Source organism: Cygnus atratus, chromosome Z (assembly GCF_013377495.2).
Source record: "Cygnus atratus isolate AKBS03 ecotype Queensland, Australia chromosome Z, CAtr_DNAZoo_HiC_assembly, whole genome shotgun sequence".
Lineage (NCBI taxonomy): Eukaryota > Metazoa > Chordata > Aves > Anseriformes > Anatidae > Cygnus > Cygnus atratus.
Window position 1 is genome coordinate 30,434,145 of NC_066396.1, and position 22,943 is coordinate 30,457,087.

The 22,943-nt window shown below is 37.3% G+C and overlaps 1 protein-coding gene across 8 annotated transcripts in view; it reads left to right on the forward strand.

Annotated features, from left to right (window-relative positions):
- Positions 1-22,943, forward strand: part of KDM4C (lysine demethylase 4C) — a 296,942-nt gene that overhangs the window by 130,648 nt on the left and 143,351 nt on the right. The window contains exon 10 of one of the 8 annotated variants that reach the window (XM_035567678.2): positions 21,819-22,345. The exons of 6 other annotated variants lie outside the window; for them this stretch is intronic. In XM_035567678.2, the coding sequence (XP_035423571.1) occupies positions 21,819-21,839 (21 nt within the window). In that variant the 3' untranslated portion in view covers positions 21,840-22,345. Of the gene's footprint in view, positions 1-4,939; positions 5,053-21,818; positions 22,346-22,943 lie in introns of those variants that run through there. One more of the 8 variants, XM_050716276.1, reaches the window with a different exon arrangement.

Below are 22,943 nucleotides of genomic sequence, written 5' to 3' on the forward strand. Positions count from 1 at the left end.
AGTGATGAGGGAAGGAATAGTACTTTTTATTATTTCTATTTTTATTTCGTGTACTTTCTAATCTTTTCTGTTTTTTTATCTGTTTGGTTTGGCTTTCGAAATCACTTCACACTTAAAAAACAAAACAAAAACTGAACACCCACATGAAGGCTGTGCATAAAATTATTGTTAGAAAGGTCACTTGGCCGCAGAAAAAAATGTTAGGTATAACTTTTCTGTGTGTTAGGTTGCTACACATTGGTTAAGAGAGTCTGGGATTTTCATGTAAAACTTCTCTGACCGTAGGTCGGAGATACCCAGATTCAGACCATGTGCTTTTTAGAGTGAGTCGTGTGTGAGAAGTCTGATTTATGGTAGTTGTTTATTTTCCCCATTCAACAATTCTGTGAAGCTGGAGACCAAAATAAGTGCTACATACAAAGATTGTAGCTGGAGGAAAGGTCCCTATTTCTTTTTTATGCATTCAGCTCCCAGCTTTTGTTCTCATTTTTTCCCAGAGCACTTAGCGCAGACTTCTGATTCAACTGATTGCAATAAAAGTCTCTTTGGGCCTTGTGTCCTTATCACAGAATACATTCAATACATGCTTGTTGTTCTTGGTATGTGACTGTAGTTGTGGTTAAAATAGTACTTCTTCGGAGTTGTGCTGATGGGAGCCCTTCCTATGCTTGAATATATTTACAGGCTAGTTTGGCTATTGGAGAGGATTGCAAGTTGCCTAGAAGTCTGTGCAATCTCTCTGCACAGACTGGGCTATCTTAGGATATCATTACCCCAGCATAATACAGAGAGGTATACGGTAATTTTGTACTGTCTTTTGCTAAATTTTGTGATACTACTTCTTTTTGTACCTTAGCCAGAGTTGCATTATCTTACCCTAAATGGTTTCTTTCCATTTATTGACAGCGTAGCTCTTGCTGGACAGTGAATGCAAAAGGGGCATCTGCTGTGGCCTTGCCGTAGGTCACAAGTACAGCATGCCACACAGATGATCATCATCTCCCACAGTTCATTCAGATGCTTGTGATGGTAGGGGTATAATAACATCAGAAGTTAGCATGTAACAAATCACTGAATTATTGCCCCTTTCAAGGAATTCTATCTAATTGTAGGTTGTGGTTTAGCACTGCTAGGCAGCTAAGTACCACACAGCTGGCCCTCTTCAGACAGACAAGGCCGGGGTTAAAATGAGGTAGACGGGGAAACAAGAAAACAACCAAAACTTACAGGTTAGAGGTAGAAGCCATTTAATAAGAAAATAAATAAAAATAAATATATTTTTTAAAAAAGACAAGGTTGTGCAGAAGCAAAAGATGAAAAATATTATTCTCTACTTCCCATCAGCAAGCAATATTTGGCCACATCCTGGGAGGAAGGGCCTCAATACATACAGTGTTTGCTTGGGAAGACATATGCTTTCATAACAAGTCTTCTCGTTTCCTTCTCACCGCTGTGACTTTTTATTGCTGAGCAAGGCATCATACTGCACTCAATATCCCTTTGGTCAGTTGGGGTCAGCTGTTCCCCACCTCTTGCCCACCCCTAGCCTACATAGTCTTTGAGGGGGCTGGAGAGCCAGCCTCAGTGCGGTGCCAGCACTGCTCGGCAGTAGGCAAAACATCAGTGTGTTATCAGGGCTGCTCTGGCTACAGGTGCAGAGAACAGCACTGTATGGGCTGCTGTGGGAGAACTTAACTCCATCCCAGCCAGACCTGGTGCAAAGGCTTAAATCTTGTCAGGGAAAATTACCTATCAATAGGAATCCAATTTATAGTGTATGGCCAAAGATTTAATTTAAATACAAAGTATGAGACTATATAGTCGTTGGAAATACGAAAAAATATGAACAACTCTTCTAGTCTGTCTATCCAATTAATTTTTTACCTACCTAGTTGTCTACCCACCTAGACTATAAGGTGGGATTCAAGAGTATTGTGGGAGACATTGTTGAAAGCCTTGTTAACATTGAGGGGAATGACTTCTACTGACAACCAAAACCTGGACATGTTATTACAAAGGGTGATCAATTCAGTCAGGTGTGGTTCACCCTTGGTGCCCAGAAATGTCTTCCATTTTGATTTTTCCATTTTGATTTTTTTTTTTCCCTGAGATGTAACAAGGGCAACTAATCTACAGTTTCCAGATCACCCTCTTGACTTGTGTGTGCAATGTTTGCCTTTCTCCGGTCAGCAGTCCTTTCCCCTGTCATCTTCACAACCTTTTAAAGATGAAAGAGAGCAGTCTGACTGTGATATTGGCCAGGTCTTTGGATGCAGGCCATCAGGACTGCCTGGAACTGTATGGCTTGAGTTTTGGTGAGTAATTACTGACTCAGTTCTCATAGAATCATATAGAATCATCATATAGAATATGGTGCTAGTAGTTCCTTTCCTTGAACCTTGTTACTAAGCACAGAAGATGGAGGGACCCTGTAAGGATTGCAGTAAAGAAAACACCTCGGTCTTGTTTGTGTCTCATGTCACTGTATCACCTCCCCATTTACCTATGGGACCACACTTTACTTGCTCAGACTTTGGTTGTAGAAGCTCTTCTTGTTGCCCTTTGCTGTAACTTACAAGGATCAACTCTGGATGAGCTTTGAGTCTCGTAACACCATCCCTGCTTGCCTTAAGTTCTTCTCTTGTTGGCTTATCCTGCCTACAACTCCCATGTGCTCCCTTTTTGCTTTGGAGCTTGGACTTGAGTTTAGCCAAGCCAGCTCCTGCTACATTTAAATGTTCTGATTTATCAGAACATTCTTGTTCATCAGTATCAGGATAAACCATCCGTGTGCTTGGAGGAGGTTGTCCTTAATCATGTTCCAGGTTTCCTGAACTCCTTTATTCTTCAGAGACGCCTTGTTTGGGATCCCATCTACCAGATCCCTCAGTGAACTGACATTTACTCTCTGGAAGTTTGGGGGCTGTGCTGTACAGTTTTCCTTTCTTTCTCTTCATGAAAAGAAGTATACTGCAGGGTAGTGACTTAAAAAATAATTTATTTTAATAAAGACTCAAAATGCAAAGCAGAACATTTCTTGTATTCTATTACTGTCAGTAGAAATATTAAATGCCTGTTTCTTGGGGCACCAGGATATTTATTCGGCTAGTAAAGTATGTCTGTAGAGGCCTCTCTTTTGTGAGTTTTGTTCTTAAATAGTATTTTTCACTGATCAGTATACTCAGGTATGTTAATAGATACTTTTCAGTAATGACAGAGAAAGTGATGGTTTAATGAAGGTCTTAAACGTGGAGCTTGATTGTATGTATTTGAGGTAGAAATGAGACCTCTGTTTTCTATACTCTGTTATTTGAGTAAAAGTTCAGGACACCCTACTAAAAAGTCATTATTTCTGAGTAAAGTGGTCGGCGCTGTTATTTATTTATTTATTTTTTTTGGGGGTGGTGGGAATGGCTTAAAACTGGGGTAGTAAAGCATGCTCTATACCATTTATAGTTTCCCAACCTGTTTGTTAACTATTGAACTCTTAACAGTGCCCACCATTAAGTGTTGCCATGCCCTTACAAAACTAGATGAGTGGAATATAAGATTTGTAATATGTAGCAGATCAGGCAAATACTGCATGTTAATAACCCTACATCTATTTATTGCCCATACTTTATAGTCTGCCTACAAACCAGGTCATTGCTGTACGCTAACTGATATTGAAAAATGGCATTCTTCCTAATTTGGGCAGGTGATCAGCTTTTATTACATGTTCAGTATTAACAGTTTGTTTTACCTTATTATACGATAGGTCTACAAATACTGTTAAGAGTGATGAAAAAATATTGCATTCTCTGAGCAGCATTATTCACTTTCTCTGCATAAATAAGATGACACATTCCTCAGTCAAACTGAAGAGCAACTAGTTAGTCATTTGTGTGTGTTTTGGTTCCCCTGGGTGATTTCATGAAACAAAAAAATATTACCTGGAAATTTCTGAGTGAGTTTAAATAAGTCTGAGCATCAAGGATGAAAGGAAGTATGAGCATCTTTGGTTTATACCTTATATATGTAAATGACTCTTCCCTAAGCCTGTTTTTGCTTTTTTAATAACATTTTTATTGTTTGAGTTTAAACTAGTTGCTAGGCATACTTTCTGTCAATCCGGCTACTGTTGGAGGTAGCAGTGATTAACAGAAGATTCTGTTGCCAATTGTGGCTGTGTCACAATTACAGTATACTGTTTCTGAATATTTTAATGGTTCAAAATTGGAGTAAGGAAGCCAAAGGAAATTGAAATCTTTATAATGAGAATCTGACTGTGGGATGGTAACACTGTTTTTTTTTTTTTCAGTTGTTTCTGAGTGACTGTGGAAAAAAAAGTAAATTGTACCTGACTTTTAAAAATAACAAATCAGAATTTCCCTTTTATATTCTGTTTCAGTGAAAATTATAGTGTCAATTTTTTCTGTGCAGTAGTTTGATTCACAGTGGTTCTAAGTGTTATGCAGGGTACCATAATTCTGTCAGTTGTTTTCTATAAATACAATCTTGGATTAAAGTACTGATACTGTAGGTTAGTTTCTTAGAAAGTTTATTGTTACATTAGAATGTATTGCCATCATTTTTTTAAAAAAAACAGTTAATGGTTAATTGCTGTAAATAGGCAAAGGGTATTATAGAATCATAGAATCACATGATGGTTTGGGTTGGAAGGGATCTTAAAAACCATCCACTGCCATGGGCAGGGACACCTCCCACCAGACCAGGCTGCTCAAAGCCCCATCCAGCCTGGCCTTGAACACCTCCAGGGATGGGGCATCCACAGCTTCTCTGGGCAGCCTGTGCCAGTGCCTCACCACCCTTGACGAGTGAAGAATTTCCTATTAATATCTAATCTAAATTTTAAATCTCCCCTCTTTTAGTTTAAAGCCATTCTCGTGTCCTATCACTACACTCCTTGACAAAGAGTCCCCCCTCAACTTTCTTGTAGGCCCCCTGTAGGTACTGGAAGGCTGCTAGAAGGTCTCCTCAGAGCCTTCTCTTCTGTAGGCTGAACAACCCCAACTCCTTCAGCCTGTCTTCGTAGGAGAAGTGCTCCAGCCCCCTGTATTGACAGACAGAAACTATTCTTGACATCATCGAGAGTGTAATGTACTTAAATATACATTGACTTCATTTGCTGGTTTTGTTGATGTTTTTTTTTTCCAGTCTTGACTTCATAATTGATTTCAAAGTTCTGTGGTGACCGTTAATTCATTCATTTGTGGAGGAATTACTATTTTATATTAACATTACAGAAACTCAGTGTTGTTGTTGAAAACCATATATATATATATATATATATATATATAATAACTGAACCTGCAACTGCTAACTTTTATAGTGTATGTCAGCTGGTTAATGATATTACTGTAAATATTGTGCACCTCACTATGCTTTTAACTTAAGGAGAGAAGATTAACTACTGTGGGCTTTACTTTCTGTTTGAATTTGTTTCTGTAAAAGACGCAAAGCAACTCTACACCACTGTATTAAACCTGATCTTGCAGTAAGGAAAATGCTACCATATGACTGTATTGGAAGTGTGCTGTATACACAACTATTGTAATTCAGTAGCAAGTCTGTTAAGAAGCTACCACCAGGCAATTGCTAATGATTAAATAACTGAATCTCCCAGCTGTGAGGGTAAGAAACAATCCACACGTTTTTAACTGTGAAAGCATTTCTTCCAAGCCCAGCTCAAAATGATGTATTTGCTTGCAATAGCTTGGAGAGGTTAATTCAAACAATTGAAATAGTTAAAAAAAAGTATTGTTCTCTGGGAAGTGCTTGACAATTACTTAGAGAAAAACAGGCAGATGTAGAAATGAGCACTGCACAATGTGAGACAATTGGGATAAACTGGTGAAAAACAGCTATACAGGGACAGTGTTTGATTGTTTAAACATTGTTTTTCAATCAGAGTTATCTGTTGTTCCTTAAAGATTAAAAGCTTTTTTGTTTTAAAAAAGCTGAGAAATGGCTGTTTTAATTACCAGTCACAGATTCTGAATCAAACACAGGCCTACCAATTATAGTGGGTACTTTGAGACCAGTTACAGATTTAAGCATTGTAATCCTCTTGTGGGCTAATAAGCTGAGAGAATTGTCAACTTTCAGGATGCATCATAGAGTCTTGTTAGGGGAAGCAGGAAAGTCTGAGACAGATTCCTTTGCCTGTAAGCATTACAAATCTACTTTTCCTGTTTTTCATTTTATTCAAATATAAAACAGGTGCCATTTTTTGTAGTTTCCAAGAAACCCAGAAATACTACTTGAACAAATAAATATTCACCTGGAAGGGTGGGAAACCTTGAGCACAATAATACCCATTCTGTGAATTAAATGTGGGCCAAAGCAGGTGTGGAATGGTGGTAGTGGAACTGCCTTGTTGGTAAATCTTTGGTATTATTTGATATCATGGGTATTTTAAAATAGACATTATATTGTGTTAGATGAAGAAATTCATCACCACTGTATTAAAATCCTGAAACCGTAGCCTTTTACTTGAGAGACAAATAAAGGAAATCTTTTTACTGAAATGTTATCTCTTAACTGCTCATTGCTGTTTCAAAACTTCAGGGGTGTGTACCTTTTATGAAAAAAAATATCTTTTAAATCTAAGCGGCACAGTGGCAGAAATTCGAGAGTGCTATAGCACAGCTTCTGGTGCATTTATGTTACTACCAAATACTTCAATTTCATTTGCTTATTTAATTCCTTGAAAAAAAAAATTGGACCTGTACAGAATACGTAACAAATACTGCTGCTGGCAGCTGGGACATCATCTCTTAGAAGTGAAGTAGTTCCAGTCTCCTTGGGTCCACTTAGCTGGTAACTGTGAGAACCCTACAGGATGTTAATGAGTAAAGCAATGCAACTGTAGACAAAATCAGGAACTTTTTTTTTTTTTTAAATAAAGTAGAAGACCATAGTAAAACTTAAGTTAAAGAACAAAAACAAAAAATCTACTCAATTCTGATTGCTGATGTTGAAGAAAAGTTAAAATTCAAAAAGGTGTAGAAAAGGGTCAATTCTCATTTGAAAGCAGATTCAAAAGAATAGATTTGTTTATTGGAGCAGAACTGGGTAGCTTGCACAGAGAAGTGGGATTTAAAAACAATCTGCAATTCTGTGTATAACTGCATTTTATCTTTCTGATTTTTTCCCTGTGGTTGTAATTCTTAAATCTGTTGGATGGGTACAGGACATCAAACTGTGCTCAAGTAGTTGGTAGCTAAGTCATTTGGTCCTGTTGCAGACCTGTTGGATTTAGAAATATTGTCCTTGTAAACATGAAAGTGTTCTTTTCCGTACAAATATGCAATACATAAGTAATCCATAAATATATTTACGCCAACATCTCAAAGAAATTTTTATGTGTGGTGGAAGTGAAGTTCCAGATTGGGCTCCTGTAAGAACAGCTTGGAAAAACATAACAAAGTGCTTTTTCTGTTTTTAATATAAGAGATGCCAACCTGGTGGGCCAAGTGGAGAAAAATACATGTGGTATAGCTAAAATTTGTTTGATATTAACTGGCACTGCAAAGGCAACCGATAGGAGTGAATTAGGCATATTTTTTTTTCTAGATATGAATGCAAGAAAGAGGGAAAAAAAGCCAAAAAACTTGTTGCTTCTTGTGCAATAGAGTTGCAAGGGACACTTAAAGATCATGTAGTCCAACCAACTCGCCTTGATCCAACACCCATTTTTACCTCTTGTGCAATAGAAATTATGGAGTTGTTGTATAATAGGATGGTTTGGGTTGGAAAGGACCCTTAAAGATCGTCTAACACCTCCAGCCTTGCGTGTTATTGGCAGACATCTAGACATCTTGAACTAGATCAGGTTGCTCAAACTTTATCCATCCTGACCTTGAACCCATCCAGTGATGGGGCACCCACACCTGGGTGGTAAAAACTTGCTGAGGGTGCAATCAGTTCCATCGTCTGTGTCATTGATGAAGATATTTGTGGCTGAAAGTTCAGGACTGGACCATTAAAGGGCACCTTGTGGTTGGCGTCTACTACAGGCTGCCTGATCAAGGGGAGCTTGTTGGTGAGGTCTTCTTGCTTCAGCTACGGGAAGCGTCACGCTCGCACACTTCCATCCTGATGGGGGACTTCAACTACCCAGATGTCTGATGGAAAAGTTACACAGCAGGCTGTAAGCAATCCAGGAGACACCTAGAGTCCGTTGAGGATAACTTCCTGCTCCAGGTATTAAACAAATCAACCAAAGGAGAAGTGTTGACCTGGTGCTCACCAATGCAGATGAACTCATTAAAGAGGTTAAGACTGGAGGCAGGCTGGGCTGCAGTAACCATGCCCTGGTTGAGTTTGTGATCTCAAGGAATACGGGCCTGGCTAAGAGCAAAGTCAGGACCCTGAACTTCCGAAGAGCGAAATTCCAGGTATTTAAAAACCAAGTGGACGAAATGCCCTGGAACAATGTCCTTAGGGACAAATGAGATGAAAAGAGCTGGCCACTCTTTAAGAACGTTTCTATCAGAGCACAAGAACCCTTCATGCCCATTTGTAAGAAAGCGAGCAGGGACAAGCAGAGAACTGGGATGGCTGAGCAAGAACCTGCTGGTCAGTCTGAGGCGCAAGAAGGAAACACACAGGCAGTGGAAGCAGGGACACATGGCCTGGGAAGAGTAGAGGGATGCTGTCTGGATGTGCAGAGATGGGATCAGGAAAGTACAATTAGAGCTGAACTTGGCAAGGGATGCAAGAAATAACATGAAGGGATTCTGTGTGTGCATGGGCCAGAAAAGAAAGGCCATGGAGAGTGTAACCCCTCTGACAAATAAGAAGGGAGAACTGGTACCAGCAGACATGGGGAAGGCTGAGGCGCTCATCAAGTTCTTTGCCTCAGTCTTCACTTCCAGTCAGGCTTCTCACGTCTCTCGTTTCATGTATGTCTACTCAATGTCAGGGCACATGCAAGACAAGGAGATGATATGAGACAGCCAACACAGCTACACCAAGGGCAAACCACACCTGACCAATCTGGTTGCCTTCTATGATGGAGTGACTGCATCAGTCAACAAGGGAAGACTGACTGATCACGCTTCGATAAAGGAAGACTGACTGCATGGTCCCACATGACATTTGACATGGTCCCACATGACATTTGACATGGTCCCACATGACATCGTGATCTGCAAATTGCAGAAGGATGGATTTGAAGGGTGGACCACTCAGTGGAAATGAATTGGCTTGAAGGCCACACCCAGAGAGTGGTGGTCAATGGCACTATGTCCAGGTGGAGGGCCAGTGACAAGTGGTGTCCCTCATGGGTCCATCCTGGGACTGGTACTGTTTATAATCCTTATCAATGACATAGACAGTGGGATCGAGTGCAGCTTCATCAGGTTTGCAGAAGACCCCAAGCTGAGTGGAGCAGCTGATAGAAGTGAAGGAAGGGATGCCATCCAAAGAGAACCTGGATAAGCTTAAAAAGTGGGCCCATGTGAACCTAATGAGGTTCAACAAGTCCAAAGGCAAGGTGTTGTCCCATACAGGAGTCCAGACTGGGAGAAAAACTCACTGAGAACAGCCTTTAGGAGGACTTGGGCATTCTGGTGGGCAAAATGCTCAACATGAGCCAGCAGTGTGCGCTTACTGCCTAGAAGGGCAACTGCATCCTGGGCTGCATCAACAGAGGGGTGGCCAGCAGGTAGAGGGAGGTGATTGTCTTCCTCTTCTCTGCTCTTGTGAGGCCCTGCTTGGAGTACTGCGTCCAGGTCTGGATCCCTCAGCACAAGAAGGATGTGGAGCCGTTAAAGCGGGTCCAGAGGAGGGCCACAAAGATGATCAAGGGGCTGGAGCACCTCTCCTGTGAAGAAAGGTTGAGAGAGCTGGGGATGTTCAGCCTAAAAAAGAGAAGTTTCCAGGGAGACCTCATTGCAGCCGTTCAATACTTAAAAGGGGCTTATAAAATCGACAGAGAATTACTTTTTACTCAAGCAGATAGTGATAGGACAACGGGGAATGGTTTTAAACTAAACGAGGGGAGATTTAGATTAGATATTAGGATGAAATTCTTCACGGTGACAGTGGTGAGGCACTGGAACAGGTTACCCAGAGAAGCTGTGGATGCCCCATCCCTGGAGGTGTTCAAGGCCAGGTTGGATAAAGCCCTGGGCAACCTCATCTAGTGTGTGGCGTCCCTCCCTACAGCCGGGGGGTTGGAAGCAGATGATCTTCAAAGTCCCTTCCAACCCAAGCCGTTATACGATTCTAAGATATGATACTAAATAGTATTGGTCTCAGCATGGACCCTTTATGGACAGTGTTCATTACTAGTTTCCACTTTGATGTTAAGCTGTTTACTATAGTTACTATAGTTGATTATACTAGTTGGATGTGGCTATTGTGATAATTCTTTATTCATCTAACAGTCCATCCATCAGACTTATATCCCTCTAATTTACTGGCAAGAATGTGGGGGACTCTGTTAGAGACCTTACAGAAGTACAGGTAGATGACCTGTATCAGCAGCTCTTTCTTTGTCCACTACTGCAGTCCCTCCATTATAGAAGGCCACTGGATTTGTAAGCCTCAATGTGCCTTTGGGTTCTGCTGTTCTTCCTGTCATTAGAGTCACTTGATGTTTTTGTTCCTTTAAGCTGGAATACTCCTCATTACTATCCCCAGAAATGGAACAATAATAAAATCTCAGCCTGCCGAAAAGCTGTCATTAGAAAACAGGAAAAGTGACTGGTGGATGTTTAAATAGATGTCCTTTAGCACTTAAAATGTACTGCTTTCTTTCTTTTTTTTTCTTTCTTTTCCAATTCCCCCTGTAATCAGCCTGAAAGAAGTAAACATTAAAAGAAATAATCCTCACGATCCTGGCCTCATTTGGTAGGTACCTATCAGAAGAGGTTGCTTGTGGAAATTGCAGCAGTAATTGCTGTCCTTTTGTTAGATGATCTGTTTCATTGCACTTGATACTGTGCTTAAGAATGCAAGATTTTGATAGAGGTTTTTTGCAGTTTACTACAGTTGACATCCTACTGAAGAATGTTATTCTAAAAAAAAAAAAAAGAATTGTAATCATACAGAAGAAAATACAATGGATTTCTTGTATTTCTTTGTATGCAATAATGAAGAATATGGAAGTGTGCATGGTGCCTTTTCAGAGCATACAAGGTGGAAGAGAGAGTATTTCATAAGTATGTTTCCCAAAAATTGGTTTTAAGAAGGCGTGCATCTTGTTTTAAGAATTTCCTTGCTGCTCTTTTTCATGTAATGTAAAAATTTCACATGTGCTTCCGATCAATTTGGATTAAAACCCCGATGTTTTTAATCTATGTTTTGGTCTTTATTTAGAACTTTTTTTTACCTAAGTTACTTTCCATTTGGGTCCCTTGAATGCAGTTTTACTTTCCTCTTAATCTACCTATATTCACAAAGCACCTTATTCCATGGTGCATCCACTGAAAATAAACAGAAGCTGAAGAAACTATTTGTTTTCTCAGAAGATAATTTTAAAGACAACTTATCAAAGACTGTAATTCACCGTTCCTTTATCTTCTCCGTCATGATTTTTTGGTAGTGCAAGCCTTGAGATTAGCCTTGAGATTAAATTACTAGTTCTTTTTGACTAGGATTGGTTACAGTTGTAAAGAGCATCAAGCAACCTTACTCCTTCTGTGTCATGTCCTCCCCTGAGGCAGGTTTGATGTTCACTGCATGTGTCTATTAAGCATTAATTCTTTAACTGTATTTTAGTGGGAGAGAGCAATATGGTATGTTCCGATACAAGAATCTTAATTCCTAGACAAACATATGGCATAGAATTATCTACTTAAAGATGGAACAATCTGATAATTTGGTGGAGCGACATCTGCACAATAAAACAAGATGCTGATCACACTGGAAAAGTAAATGCAAAAGTTTTATACTAACTATTCTGACATCATCAGAAAGCCATTATCATTTCTCCATGGAATGTTAAAATTTAATGATCTAATTTGGTCTTATCACATGCAATATAAATAAAAAATAACCCTATTAAGTATTCAGAGACCCATGCTGAACACAAAACTTTTAAAGTGCTGTTTTCTAGAATTTCAACTTAAAGCACTTACATATGTTTAACAGGGACTAAGGAAAAATGTTAGGTGAAAAATAAAAATTCCATGGTCATTTCCATCCTTTACTGAAGATATTTACATATTCTGTTTTATGCCCTTCATAGTTTAATTTCTTCTGCTGGTCCTGCTACTAAATCATCAAGATATGTAATTTGACATCAGTCTTTACTTTGGGGAATAATCATGTTAATGCAAGAACATAATTATAGCTTTTGCCTGAATCAAATGAGAGTGATGATACTTTGAGGGCAATATGAAGAGTGTTCACGTTTGAATACCAGACTTGAACTTAGAGGGGAAGCTCCTGTGAATCTGAATGGAATGAAAATGCCCAGAACTTCGGATGCTGCATTGAATTTGAACTCAATAGTATTTGTAGAGCTGGATTCTTAATCACAACAGATGCAGAATGTAAATGGTAGATATTCAGTAAACAAGGAAAAGATCTATTAAAACTGATGGAAATGATAAACAAACTGTGATTGTTTAGGTTGGCTACTACATTAAAGTAGTTGCCTTTAACAGGAATAGTTTAACTGTCTGCTGTGTGGAGAGGAAACTTACCTTTTTAGAGTTTAAAGGCATAGTAGGGCTTGAGCTGATCATAGCATTACAGTTTTGCAATACTGAGTCCATATCAAGTGTATTTCATGTACAGTTAGAACAGTTAAGACTTTTTCATATTGATCTTTCGTTCTGTACTTTCAAACCCATTCTTTTCCACTTCAATTTACTGTGTCAAGCAGTCAAAAAATAGCTTTTGCATATCTTAATGGACAGCTACTGCTGTTCATGTTTTTTTCTGAATGTATTTATGAATGGAGAATATATTTATGTGGGTTTTCTTCTTTACAGTTAATAGATCATAATAGGAAGGCATTTTTTCACAGCATAAATAAAAGAATTGCATATACTGATTTCCTTTTACACGTCTATATTTACAGCCCTTTTTTGTGACTGTATAAAGCATACAGATGTATTCTTCTGAAACCAGAAGTACAGTTGGCCAGAATGAGGTTGAATTATCTTAGATTGTTTTTTTACTACCTGCCAGCGTATGGAACTGATATCAGTTTTTTTTATGACAGATTTCAGGCTAGGTGCAAGTGTGGATGGAATGTCTCATAGAAATGTATGGGACTGTTGGAAGTTAATACAGAGTTGATGTAGAAATCGTTTTCTCTCTTTGGACAGGTTCTGTCTGATTAATAGGCTTTTCACAGATTAAAAAGCCACCAGGATATCATACAAGACCATTTGTTCGGTCTTATCAATTCTCTCTCTGCCAAACACAGACATACTGTAAAGGCTTTTCTGAGTGAAAAGCATGTACATAATATTGTTTTGCATGAAGTGTAAGCAAGATATTTCTTTGAAGTTAAAGCCTTTAAATTTCAATGGCAGTTTTATTTATTTTAGGTGGAATAATTGTATTTTTTAGAGTAGAATAAAATCAGTAAAATAATACATTTTTTGGCCTGTAAGTAAAATCCACAGTAATGTGAACTCCATGTATAAAGTCTTACGTCTATTTGATTAAACCAAATATTAAGGAAGTGGCAGCATCAGAAACACAGTATTTTTGTTTTTATGCTCACCTAAACCCCTTATTTAAAAATACTCATATTTAATATCCCAGATGAGCTGATTATGAAGAAGTAAAGCTGATTACCTGATTATCTTGAAATCGTCAAGCAGCTACTTGTAATGAACTCTTCATCTTAAGTTTGGGGCCAAGGGAACTAGACGTATTTTTGGTTTAGCTATAGAAGCTTCATTAGTTTATATTAGATGGTGTGACTACAGAAGTTCTTTATCTCCCTGCAGTATTGTGGGGAAAAGATCTCCTATTCATTTGGCAGAAAAATTCAATAACAAGCATATCATATTGTCATTTTCCCACAAGTAGAATCCTGATCTTTTGTCAAAATGTAGGGAACAATTGGCTGATGGCAGTTCTGATTACTTTAGAGAGTAATTATGAAAGAAGGTATATAGACCTTAAACGATTCTTTTATCTTCTACAGCCATCCAAAATAAAGAATGATAAAAATGACATGTATTCTTTATTGCATTCTGTTTAATAATAATAATAATAAAAAGCAAAAGGAAAAATACTGAACTAAACATACCGTGTGATAAGGGCAAAATTGTCGTAACATAGTGTGATGCCTTTTGAATCTACTTGCTATAAATGATCAGTCTTTAGTAACGTTTTTGAGAAATTCCTCCTACTGAGTCATACCCCAAGCTAGAGAAGAATGTAAGGCTTCCATCTTCACTTTCATAGCCTTTTGCCCTGTCCATATTACAGAAATGTTTGGGGAAACTTGCCAGTAAGCACATACGTTTAATTGTCTGCAAATTTAAAAATACTAAAGCATAGTAAAGGGTGGTAGTTTAAGCACACTTGCCATGTCAGGAATCATCCTTGGCAGACTAATGCAGACAGTAGTGTTTTGACCATGTGTCTTCACAAGCTGTTAGCACTGAGGAGTTGTGGTGGTGTGTGGTATAAATTATTATAAACAGGTTAATAATATAGTCTTCTAGCCAAGACAGTAATGATACATGCTTTGCAACCACACAAATCTTTGGTAGTACTAACTTTCCAACTTGAGAGAATAGCTGGAGGATCTTGTGTGTGTGTATGAGTGTGGAAAAAGACCATGCATGTATGTGACTTTCTTTTCTTTTATCTGTTTTCTATGGATAGTTGTACAGGTGTGGGTTTTGAAGTTCTTTAGTTCCAGACATTAGTCCAGTATTGCATAACAATAATAAACTCCTAACTAATGCAGCACAAAGTCAATCTCAGAATAAAATCTATTTTTTTTCAAATTTGTCTATTTTTATTGTCTGTGTAGTTTACTACCAGACATTTCTTGAATCAAGTAATTTGACCATCTTGCATAGTTCTGAATATGGTATTAGAAAGTCAGTGTTTTTATTCCAGGTAGTACTGATACTTGGAAATATTAACTATATCAAGCTTTTGTAAGAAGAAGGGCTAATGGATTGAGAGCACTCCTGTAACAGACTGGCTTAATAAAATGTATTGAGCCAAAGACACGGGAAACAGTATGGGTACTTAGTAAAGGGCTTTCAGTTTCTGATTTAATGACTCTTAGTGCTCCACACTGATCTCTGTGTACCAGCTTCATATTCATTCTTACCTATTGTAACACTTGGTGGTACTTAGTTTTCTGTAAATCATTTTCTTTTATGAGTTGTTGAACATGTAAACGGATTAAATAGATATATATTTACCATTCTCTGAAAACCTTGACCACCATTGGAATGGGATTGTTGGATCTTTTTAAGGAACATTCTTGCTTTATATCCACAGCTGTCAGCATCTTAGCCATGATCAGTAGGACAGTAAAACCACTTTGGGGATTAGTGAAATAATGTTTATTTTCCTAACTCTAGGGCATGGTCAGTTGTCTGAAGCAAGAGGAATATTAGTCATCAAATTCTGTCAAGTCCTTCATTTGATTATCATTCTTTTCGAAACTGTAAGCCAGAAAACCTTACCTTGTCCAGATCATTATGCCTTAATTTCTGTCTCTGCTTGAGTGGAAGGGAATTCTCTTGTCTTTGAATGGTCTTTTTTTTTTTTTCCCCCAAGACATTAGGAGTTTAAATTGAATTCAGTCTCTGTTTACACTGAGCCTTTCTGTTTATCTATTTTTTGTTTGTTTTGTGTTGGTAACTCATATTTTCCAGGAAGGGGTTCAGTTTTCCATGACTATTGACAGATGTTTCTCCAGGATCTTTAATGACAATGATGTATTTGTTGATAAGCTGGTACTTGCTAGAAGGAGCTTTGTTTCACATCAGTGAGTTTTTTTTTTTTCTGTATGACAGCCTTAGTCAACAGAAACACATTCAGTTTCTTCCTAAAATGTATAGGAGTTGTTTAACCCTATTTTGAATGCGTACTTCATGCAATGAGTTTTCCTGTGGTTCAGCTACTCTTTCTTCGTTGTGGCAGGTAAAATATGTGATACTCTGGTTCCACTCTTTTAATTTTTACATTTTTGCAAGTTGTATATTTGAGTAATTTGAATAGTTGAGCGTTGCTCAACTTGCCAGTTGAGTACTCTGGTAGGATTTGAGGGGTGTGGTTCATAGGCCTGCAGGATCTTCTGTGTGAAGAACATGCTGGTGTCTAAACAGAAAAAATTTGATGGTATTTCCATGCAGCTTGTATGTATTAATGTATTAGAGGCTTCTGCTGTTTCTGCCTTGCTGTCATTTTATGTCCACCTCTTCTCCTACTTTCCCAAACCCAGACAACCTGTGTGTCACAAAGCCTGTGTTCTCAATGTGTCAACACAACTTTATTCTCAGCCGTATTGTTTCAAGTGAAAAAAAAAAAATTCTGAAATGATCTGTTTATGGAGGATGCCCTGCTTGTCCTTGAAAAGAAGACTTTTAAGCTTTTTTAAAAAAAATTATAAAGTAATAAGGTAGTGGGAAAAGGAAAACATTGTATAATCCTGTGTAATCCTTCTAAGATATTGGTGTAAGACAGTTACTGAACAGGTTATATTTGGAAGCAGGTATCAATGTTCCTGTGCCTGAGGGGAAATTTCAAACAAATTTAAGATTCTAAATTGTTTTCTTACGGTACTACTTCACAGTTTGCAAGGATAAGTGGGCTAGAAGTATGTCTGCTGGATGAATTCCCCCAAAAGATAAGAAATTTGGTTTTTGCAGGATCGAAGCTGTTTTTGTTAGAAATGAAGGTTTTAGTACTTAAATACAGTATGTATTTATATATGTAATAAAATTCTCATCTGGAAGCAATTTATTTATTTATTTATTTGTAATCAGATTTTAAATCGTTTCATGTTCTGGCAATATTACTTGAAGAATTTCAAGTGGCAAGAGAAATGTAATAATTAGAAGATACTAGGCAACCTTATTTACGACATGACATTGTTAAATCAGATTTTCATTATTGCTAGGGTGTTCAAGTTGTAAAAGCCCAATAAATAGAACAGAACCACTAAAAATACCATATTCGCCAAACTTCTAATACTTGAAAACTTTGTCATCTGCCCTTATTTGAAAGCTGTGCAATGCAATACCATCAAGTGTGAATTTTTGTGTGCCAGATTAAACTGAAGCTGTAGCCACAAACTATATACAAATAATACCTTCTTACTTAGTAATTCTGTTCCTGTTTGAAGTATAACAAATCCTTCCTGCATAGTTGATCAACCAAAACATTCATCTGTTATTCTTTAACTCATGGTAGCGCTAAAAGGAGGTTTTCATGACATTAATTGAACAACTAATACTGAGAACAAATTAATGATGAGTAGTGGGCTACAAAGATCATTGCCTGCATATCTAATCATTGATTAGGTTTAGACTTCTAGTAGGGATTTTTGTGGAAAAATGCTCATATGGCATGTAGAGATGCTAAAACCTACACAAATATAACCTAGAAGTTACTTAGGACACCATTTAATGCGCAATTAATTCAGCCATTAACTCTTCTGACTTTAAAAGATTTGAAGGTAGCTAGCTGTTTGCAATGATGCTTAAAGGACAATTCTTTAAGGCTACACTGCGTGCATAGAAGTTTGTTCTAATTGGATGCTCTTTGTTTGCATTGTTTCTGACAGGATTTCTTTTTATTTTTGCTTTTTTTCTTTTAATCACAATAATTACAATGCTCTATTGTTTAATTGGTATGGATTTAAACCATGATAGAATGTGGGATATCTACTATTTCTTTCCTTAGCATCTTTTATTAAGAGGTAAGCTACATAAATAGATCACTGGAAATTATTTGAATTTTATTATACTACCTATTCCAATACATGGTAGGATCATATCATCTTTTTTCATTAATGTTTTTCTGCCCTCTTTTCTTTTTGCTCTCTCTGATAGAATTGGGATTGTTAAGGAGAGCATTGAAATAAATGTGTTTTTAAGACACATGGGAAAATCATTCTCTTTTCCTCTGTTCAGTTTAGAAATAAAGTATACCATTTGGAGCTGGGAGCTGAAAATAAAATATATTCAAGTCTCAGTTCTAACTGTGGCTTGCCATGCGACCTTGACAAACAAGCCTGTCTGTATTCTGGTTTCTTTTCTATTGTCAGGAAGAAACATTAATATTTGCAAAGCATTCTGGAATTGCTGGGTGGTGCCTGGAACTGCAGATTTCTTCATTGTCTTTTGGAAGGCATATAGGTTTGCTAAATATTGTTTTGCTGTGCAGGAGTACAAATTAGTATTACTTTTTTTTTTGAGACATAAACTCAATTTAAGAATCATATTGGCTAAAAAAATGATTCAGTCGATTGACAGTCTAGAATAAATCTGTATTAGGTGTTAATTCTTGTAGTTCTTATTTTCTCTGATAAGAGAGAGCAGTAAGGTTATTGATACATAAACAAATCAGTGTTTTACTCAGCCTGCTATTTGACTCAGTGTTTACAGATGCTGCAAAATGTATGTCTAACAGATTTGGGGAATCTAATCTTGAAAAACAGAGCCAAGCTATTGCAGCTATTTATTACTTACCTTAGAGAAACTTAATGAATATAATGGTGCTTTGCATGCTTCATGTCAGACTTGACCACAGCTATTCTCTCTAATAGGAATTTCATTGCTGTCTTCTCCTTCCTCCTGGCAGAAATCACTATGTACTGTGATTTAATAGTAATTAATTTGCCGTTTTAAACGTCTCTTAATACAGTATTCTAGATGCTAAGAGATGAAATCTGAGAAAATGTATCCTTATCATGACATGTTAGAACATCTTTAAAATGTTTAGAGAAAAGTTGCTTTCTAAACTTAAAAAAAAAACCATATTTTTATTAATATAAGTGAGAGTCATCTACCCTATTTTTTTGTGTTGTTCTTCAGAAGCAACACTTGAATGTCTAAAAGTGTTAAGACTTTAGATGAGTCTTAGTATTTAATTTTCAATGTGATCTACCTGTGAACATGATCAGGTGTAGATGCAACTATAATTATTCATAGTGGCAGCCAGTTCTGGAGCTCTGTAAAATTCAAATTGCTGTTAAAAATACTCATCTGTTTATATTACTGTGTGTCTTCAAATATTGTCAAATCTTAAAATGATTTTAAAAAAATAATCTGAAATTCCAGACAAAATTTGACTTATTGGAACAACTAGTGGCAATAATAGTCATATACAGATATATCAATTGTGTTAGGAAATGGTCTTAAACCATCCAGTGAAGGTAGCAGTTTATTTTAGCCAATAAACAGCCCCCCAGGACAGCAGGAAAAGTTCTTATTCCCTGACTTGTGTACTAATGTCAGGTGTATATATGTGTCAGTCTTCCCAGAACCCCCTTAAATATGCAATATGTGGAGTACTAATCTGAGCATTTCCCCAGGTGGAATTGATAAAGAGTCAATTTTCTTTAGAGTTTATTGGGAATAGAGCACTTTATTACTAGATTTACCATTTTACTGACTTCTTACATACAATATGTTATGACTCTTGCTCTGCTGTAACTACAGAGCTAAGGATATAGAATCACGGAATCAGAGGGGAGGGACACCTCCCACCAGACCAGGTTGCTCAAAGCCCCATCCAGCCTGGCCTTGAACACCTCCAGGGATGGGGCATCCACAGCTCCTCTGGGCAGCCTGTGCCAGTGCCTCAACACCCTCTGAGTGAAGAATTTCTTCCTAATACCTAATCTAAATCTACCGTTTTTTAGTTTAAAGCCATTACTCCTTGTCCTATCACTACACAAAGAGTCCTTCTCCTGCTTTCTTGTAGTATATCTATATACAGGATATATATATGTGTTAAGAATTTCTGTGCTTGGGTCATTTGTGTATTCCTTTTTTATACGTGATAGTAGTAAATTTTCTGAACATAAATCAATGATAATGGATTGCCCAGAGAAATTGTGGACATCCCGTCCCTGGAGGTGTTCAAGGCCTGGTTGGATGGGGCCCTGGGCAACCTGATCTAGTGGGTGGCATCTCTGCCCCTGGAAGGGGGGATTGAACCTGGATGGTCTTTAAGGTCCCTTTCAACCCAAACCATTCTGTGATTTTATGATCATGTCTGTGGAATTTATATAATGAAGATTAGAAATAACATTGTAGTGCACCTGCTTTAGCTACCCCACAACTACAGTTTATTGTTTATAATGCATTTTATAGTATATAAACATTATTGTGGAGACTGCATTCATACCTGAAGAGATATTTTGCATAATTCTGGTCTTCCACAGATATAAATTAATTTCTTTACAGTAATTTTTATCTTCAAAGGGTCAGAATTCTTCCTGTTTAAAATACAGACATTGTGGGGTAGTTTAAGTTAGTGGTTAGTTGCCTTTATCTTCTGGATCTGAGGAAATGTAGTCAAAATATAAAAGGAAAGGAAGCAGTGCAGAGTAAGAGAAGGATGGTGTGAGGGCAATGACACACAGCAGAGGGACACTTCAGGCAAAGGGTTGCTGTAGGCATTGGGAATGGACAGAGAAGTGGATCTTACAAAGAGAGGAGAACAATTTTGGAAATACAGAATAAAAAGCTAATGATTAAATCTTCCAAGAGTAGAGTCAGGAAGTACAGTAGTAAAGGGTTTACAGTAATAGGAAACACAAAGGTAGTGTAGTCGTGAAAACTTGATTGCATTTCCCCTATGTTTAAAAGAAAACAAAACACAACAGCAGAGAACCTTAAACAGGCATCATTCCACTGTTTTAGTTGTACTTGACAGGGTTGAGCCTTGTTGACAATGATGCTCAGTTTTCACTGCACCCAACGCGACAGTACTGCAACAATCCTGCTTTTGTCACCAGACTGGATTGATGGGTATAAAAACTTGAAAAGTGAGAATGCTGCCCTGTATATTAATCTGTTGTTCTGGATGACAACTTGAAAGTAGAGTTCCAGATAGCCTGTAAAATTACTGAAGCTATAATTATATAAAGCTCCCTCCCTCCTCTCTCTGTGCGTAGAAATATCTTTGTCCTCACCTTATACCTGTCTTCGACAAGTTCCTTGGATCATAGGCTGGTGTTTAGCTTCCATTTTGAATTCCATTGGTCATCTCATCTGCATGCCTAACTCATACTTTATTTAGTCATTTCTGGGTCATGAAAGCTAAGAAAGAGTATAATTAGAAAGGCAGTATTGGCAGATAAGATAAGCAAAAAGGAGGGCTGGGAAGTGGGGAGGTGGGGTATGTGAAAGGAGATGGGCTTCCTTCAGTGGTTTCCTGGCAGTCTTTCTGTTGTCAGGGCTTCAGTGGAATGCTGATACTGTGGAGGAAAACTGATGTATTTTTGCAATCGCTTCTGACACTGGTGGAATCAATTCTACATTTTTATATTTTGAGTATCAGTTGTTTTTGTGTGTGTGTGTGTGGAGGAATGTGTAGGTGGCATTATGTGTAAGTGGAAAATAAATTGGAAATAGGAATCAAGAAAAAAACATAGTTTGTAATGCATTATTTAAATACTGAACTATTTTTAAAATATTGCAGGCTATTTGGTTATGCGTAAATGAATACAAATAATGATTTTATTAGAAATATTTTGTTCTCTTATTTACCTAAATCATCATGGAATGTATAAAAATAAACTTAAAGAGAGTGGTGATTTGAATTTGTATTTTTGTTGGTTATGACTGGATGTGACAGAGAACTGAGCATATTCCCTGTTACTTACTCAAGGATGGTTTGTTTTATTGCAGTTTGCACAGATGGCTAACTGATACCAAAGGTTTCTGCAGTGGTGCCTATAAGTTCCCAGAAGGTCGGTGTGAAAACATATCACTGACTGGTTCTGCAGCACAGAACAATACTTGCTACTAGGATTTATTAAATCCAGTCCTCCAAACAAGCAATACCTGTCCAGCACTTGTTCTACACATACAGGTAGTCCACAGGAAGCAGCTCTAGTTGCAGCACCAATAAATTGAAGTTTATGAAAATATCTTTTATACATTTTTTGGAACATTATTCATGTAAGGTACTGCAAGACAAGTAGCTTACAGGAGGTGAAATAGTCTGTTAAAAGTGCAGTTGAAGTGATGGGAAGATGAAAGTGATGGGAAGATGAATATGAATTAAATAAAATGTATCTAATAAATACATCGTTGCATATGTACCTTGAAGAAAGCTTTAATCATTATAAACACTTTAGAAAAGTATGTGAAAAAAAGTATGTGAAAAGAAATACCTCGATTAGACTATTTTCGGAGTATGTTTTTGGATTGGGATTTATATAGGATATAAAGGTTACTTTCCTCATTCTGCTTATGTGTTAGTTTGTTACATGATTTGTAGATACCCATTCTCCTTTTATGAAGAAGAGAATTTTTCTTCATTTCTCTTGACTGTTATTCTCAGAGGTGCTGTCCCACAGGTATATAAAGATTTTACATACAGTTTGCAAATTGCAACATTTTTTTTTTCCCCTGAAATGATTACACAAAGTAAAGGAATAAATCTAGCCTAAGAATGAACTATCATTCTTTAAATTAATACCTCGAGTGAATTTTAACTAAAGTAAATTTCTGTTGTAATGAAAATCACATTTTAATTAAGAAAATGCTATACTGAGTATGAAATGTTACAGTGCGATGTCCAACAGCTTCCAGCTACTTAAGCTTAATGTGTTAAATATTATAACACTCCTCACCTTCTTCTAGTCAAATAATATACATTGTCTATTTATTTTCTGCTGCAGTGAAACATAACCTCTACAGCATTAATATTTTTGATAGTTTAAAAAATTCCATGTGATTCTGTTTGAGAGAGTTTAATATTAGTGGTAGAGTATTAGACCCTTAAGATGTGTACTCAATTCTTAATGA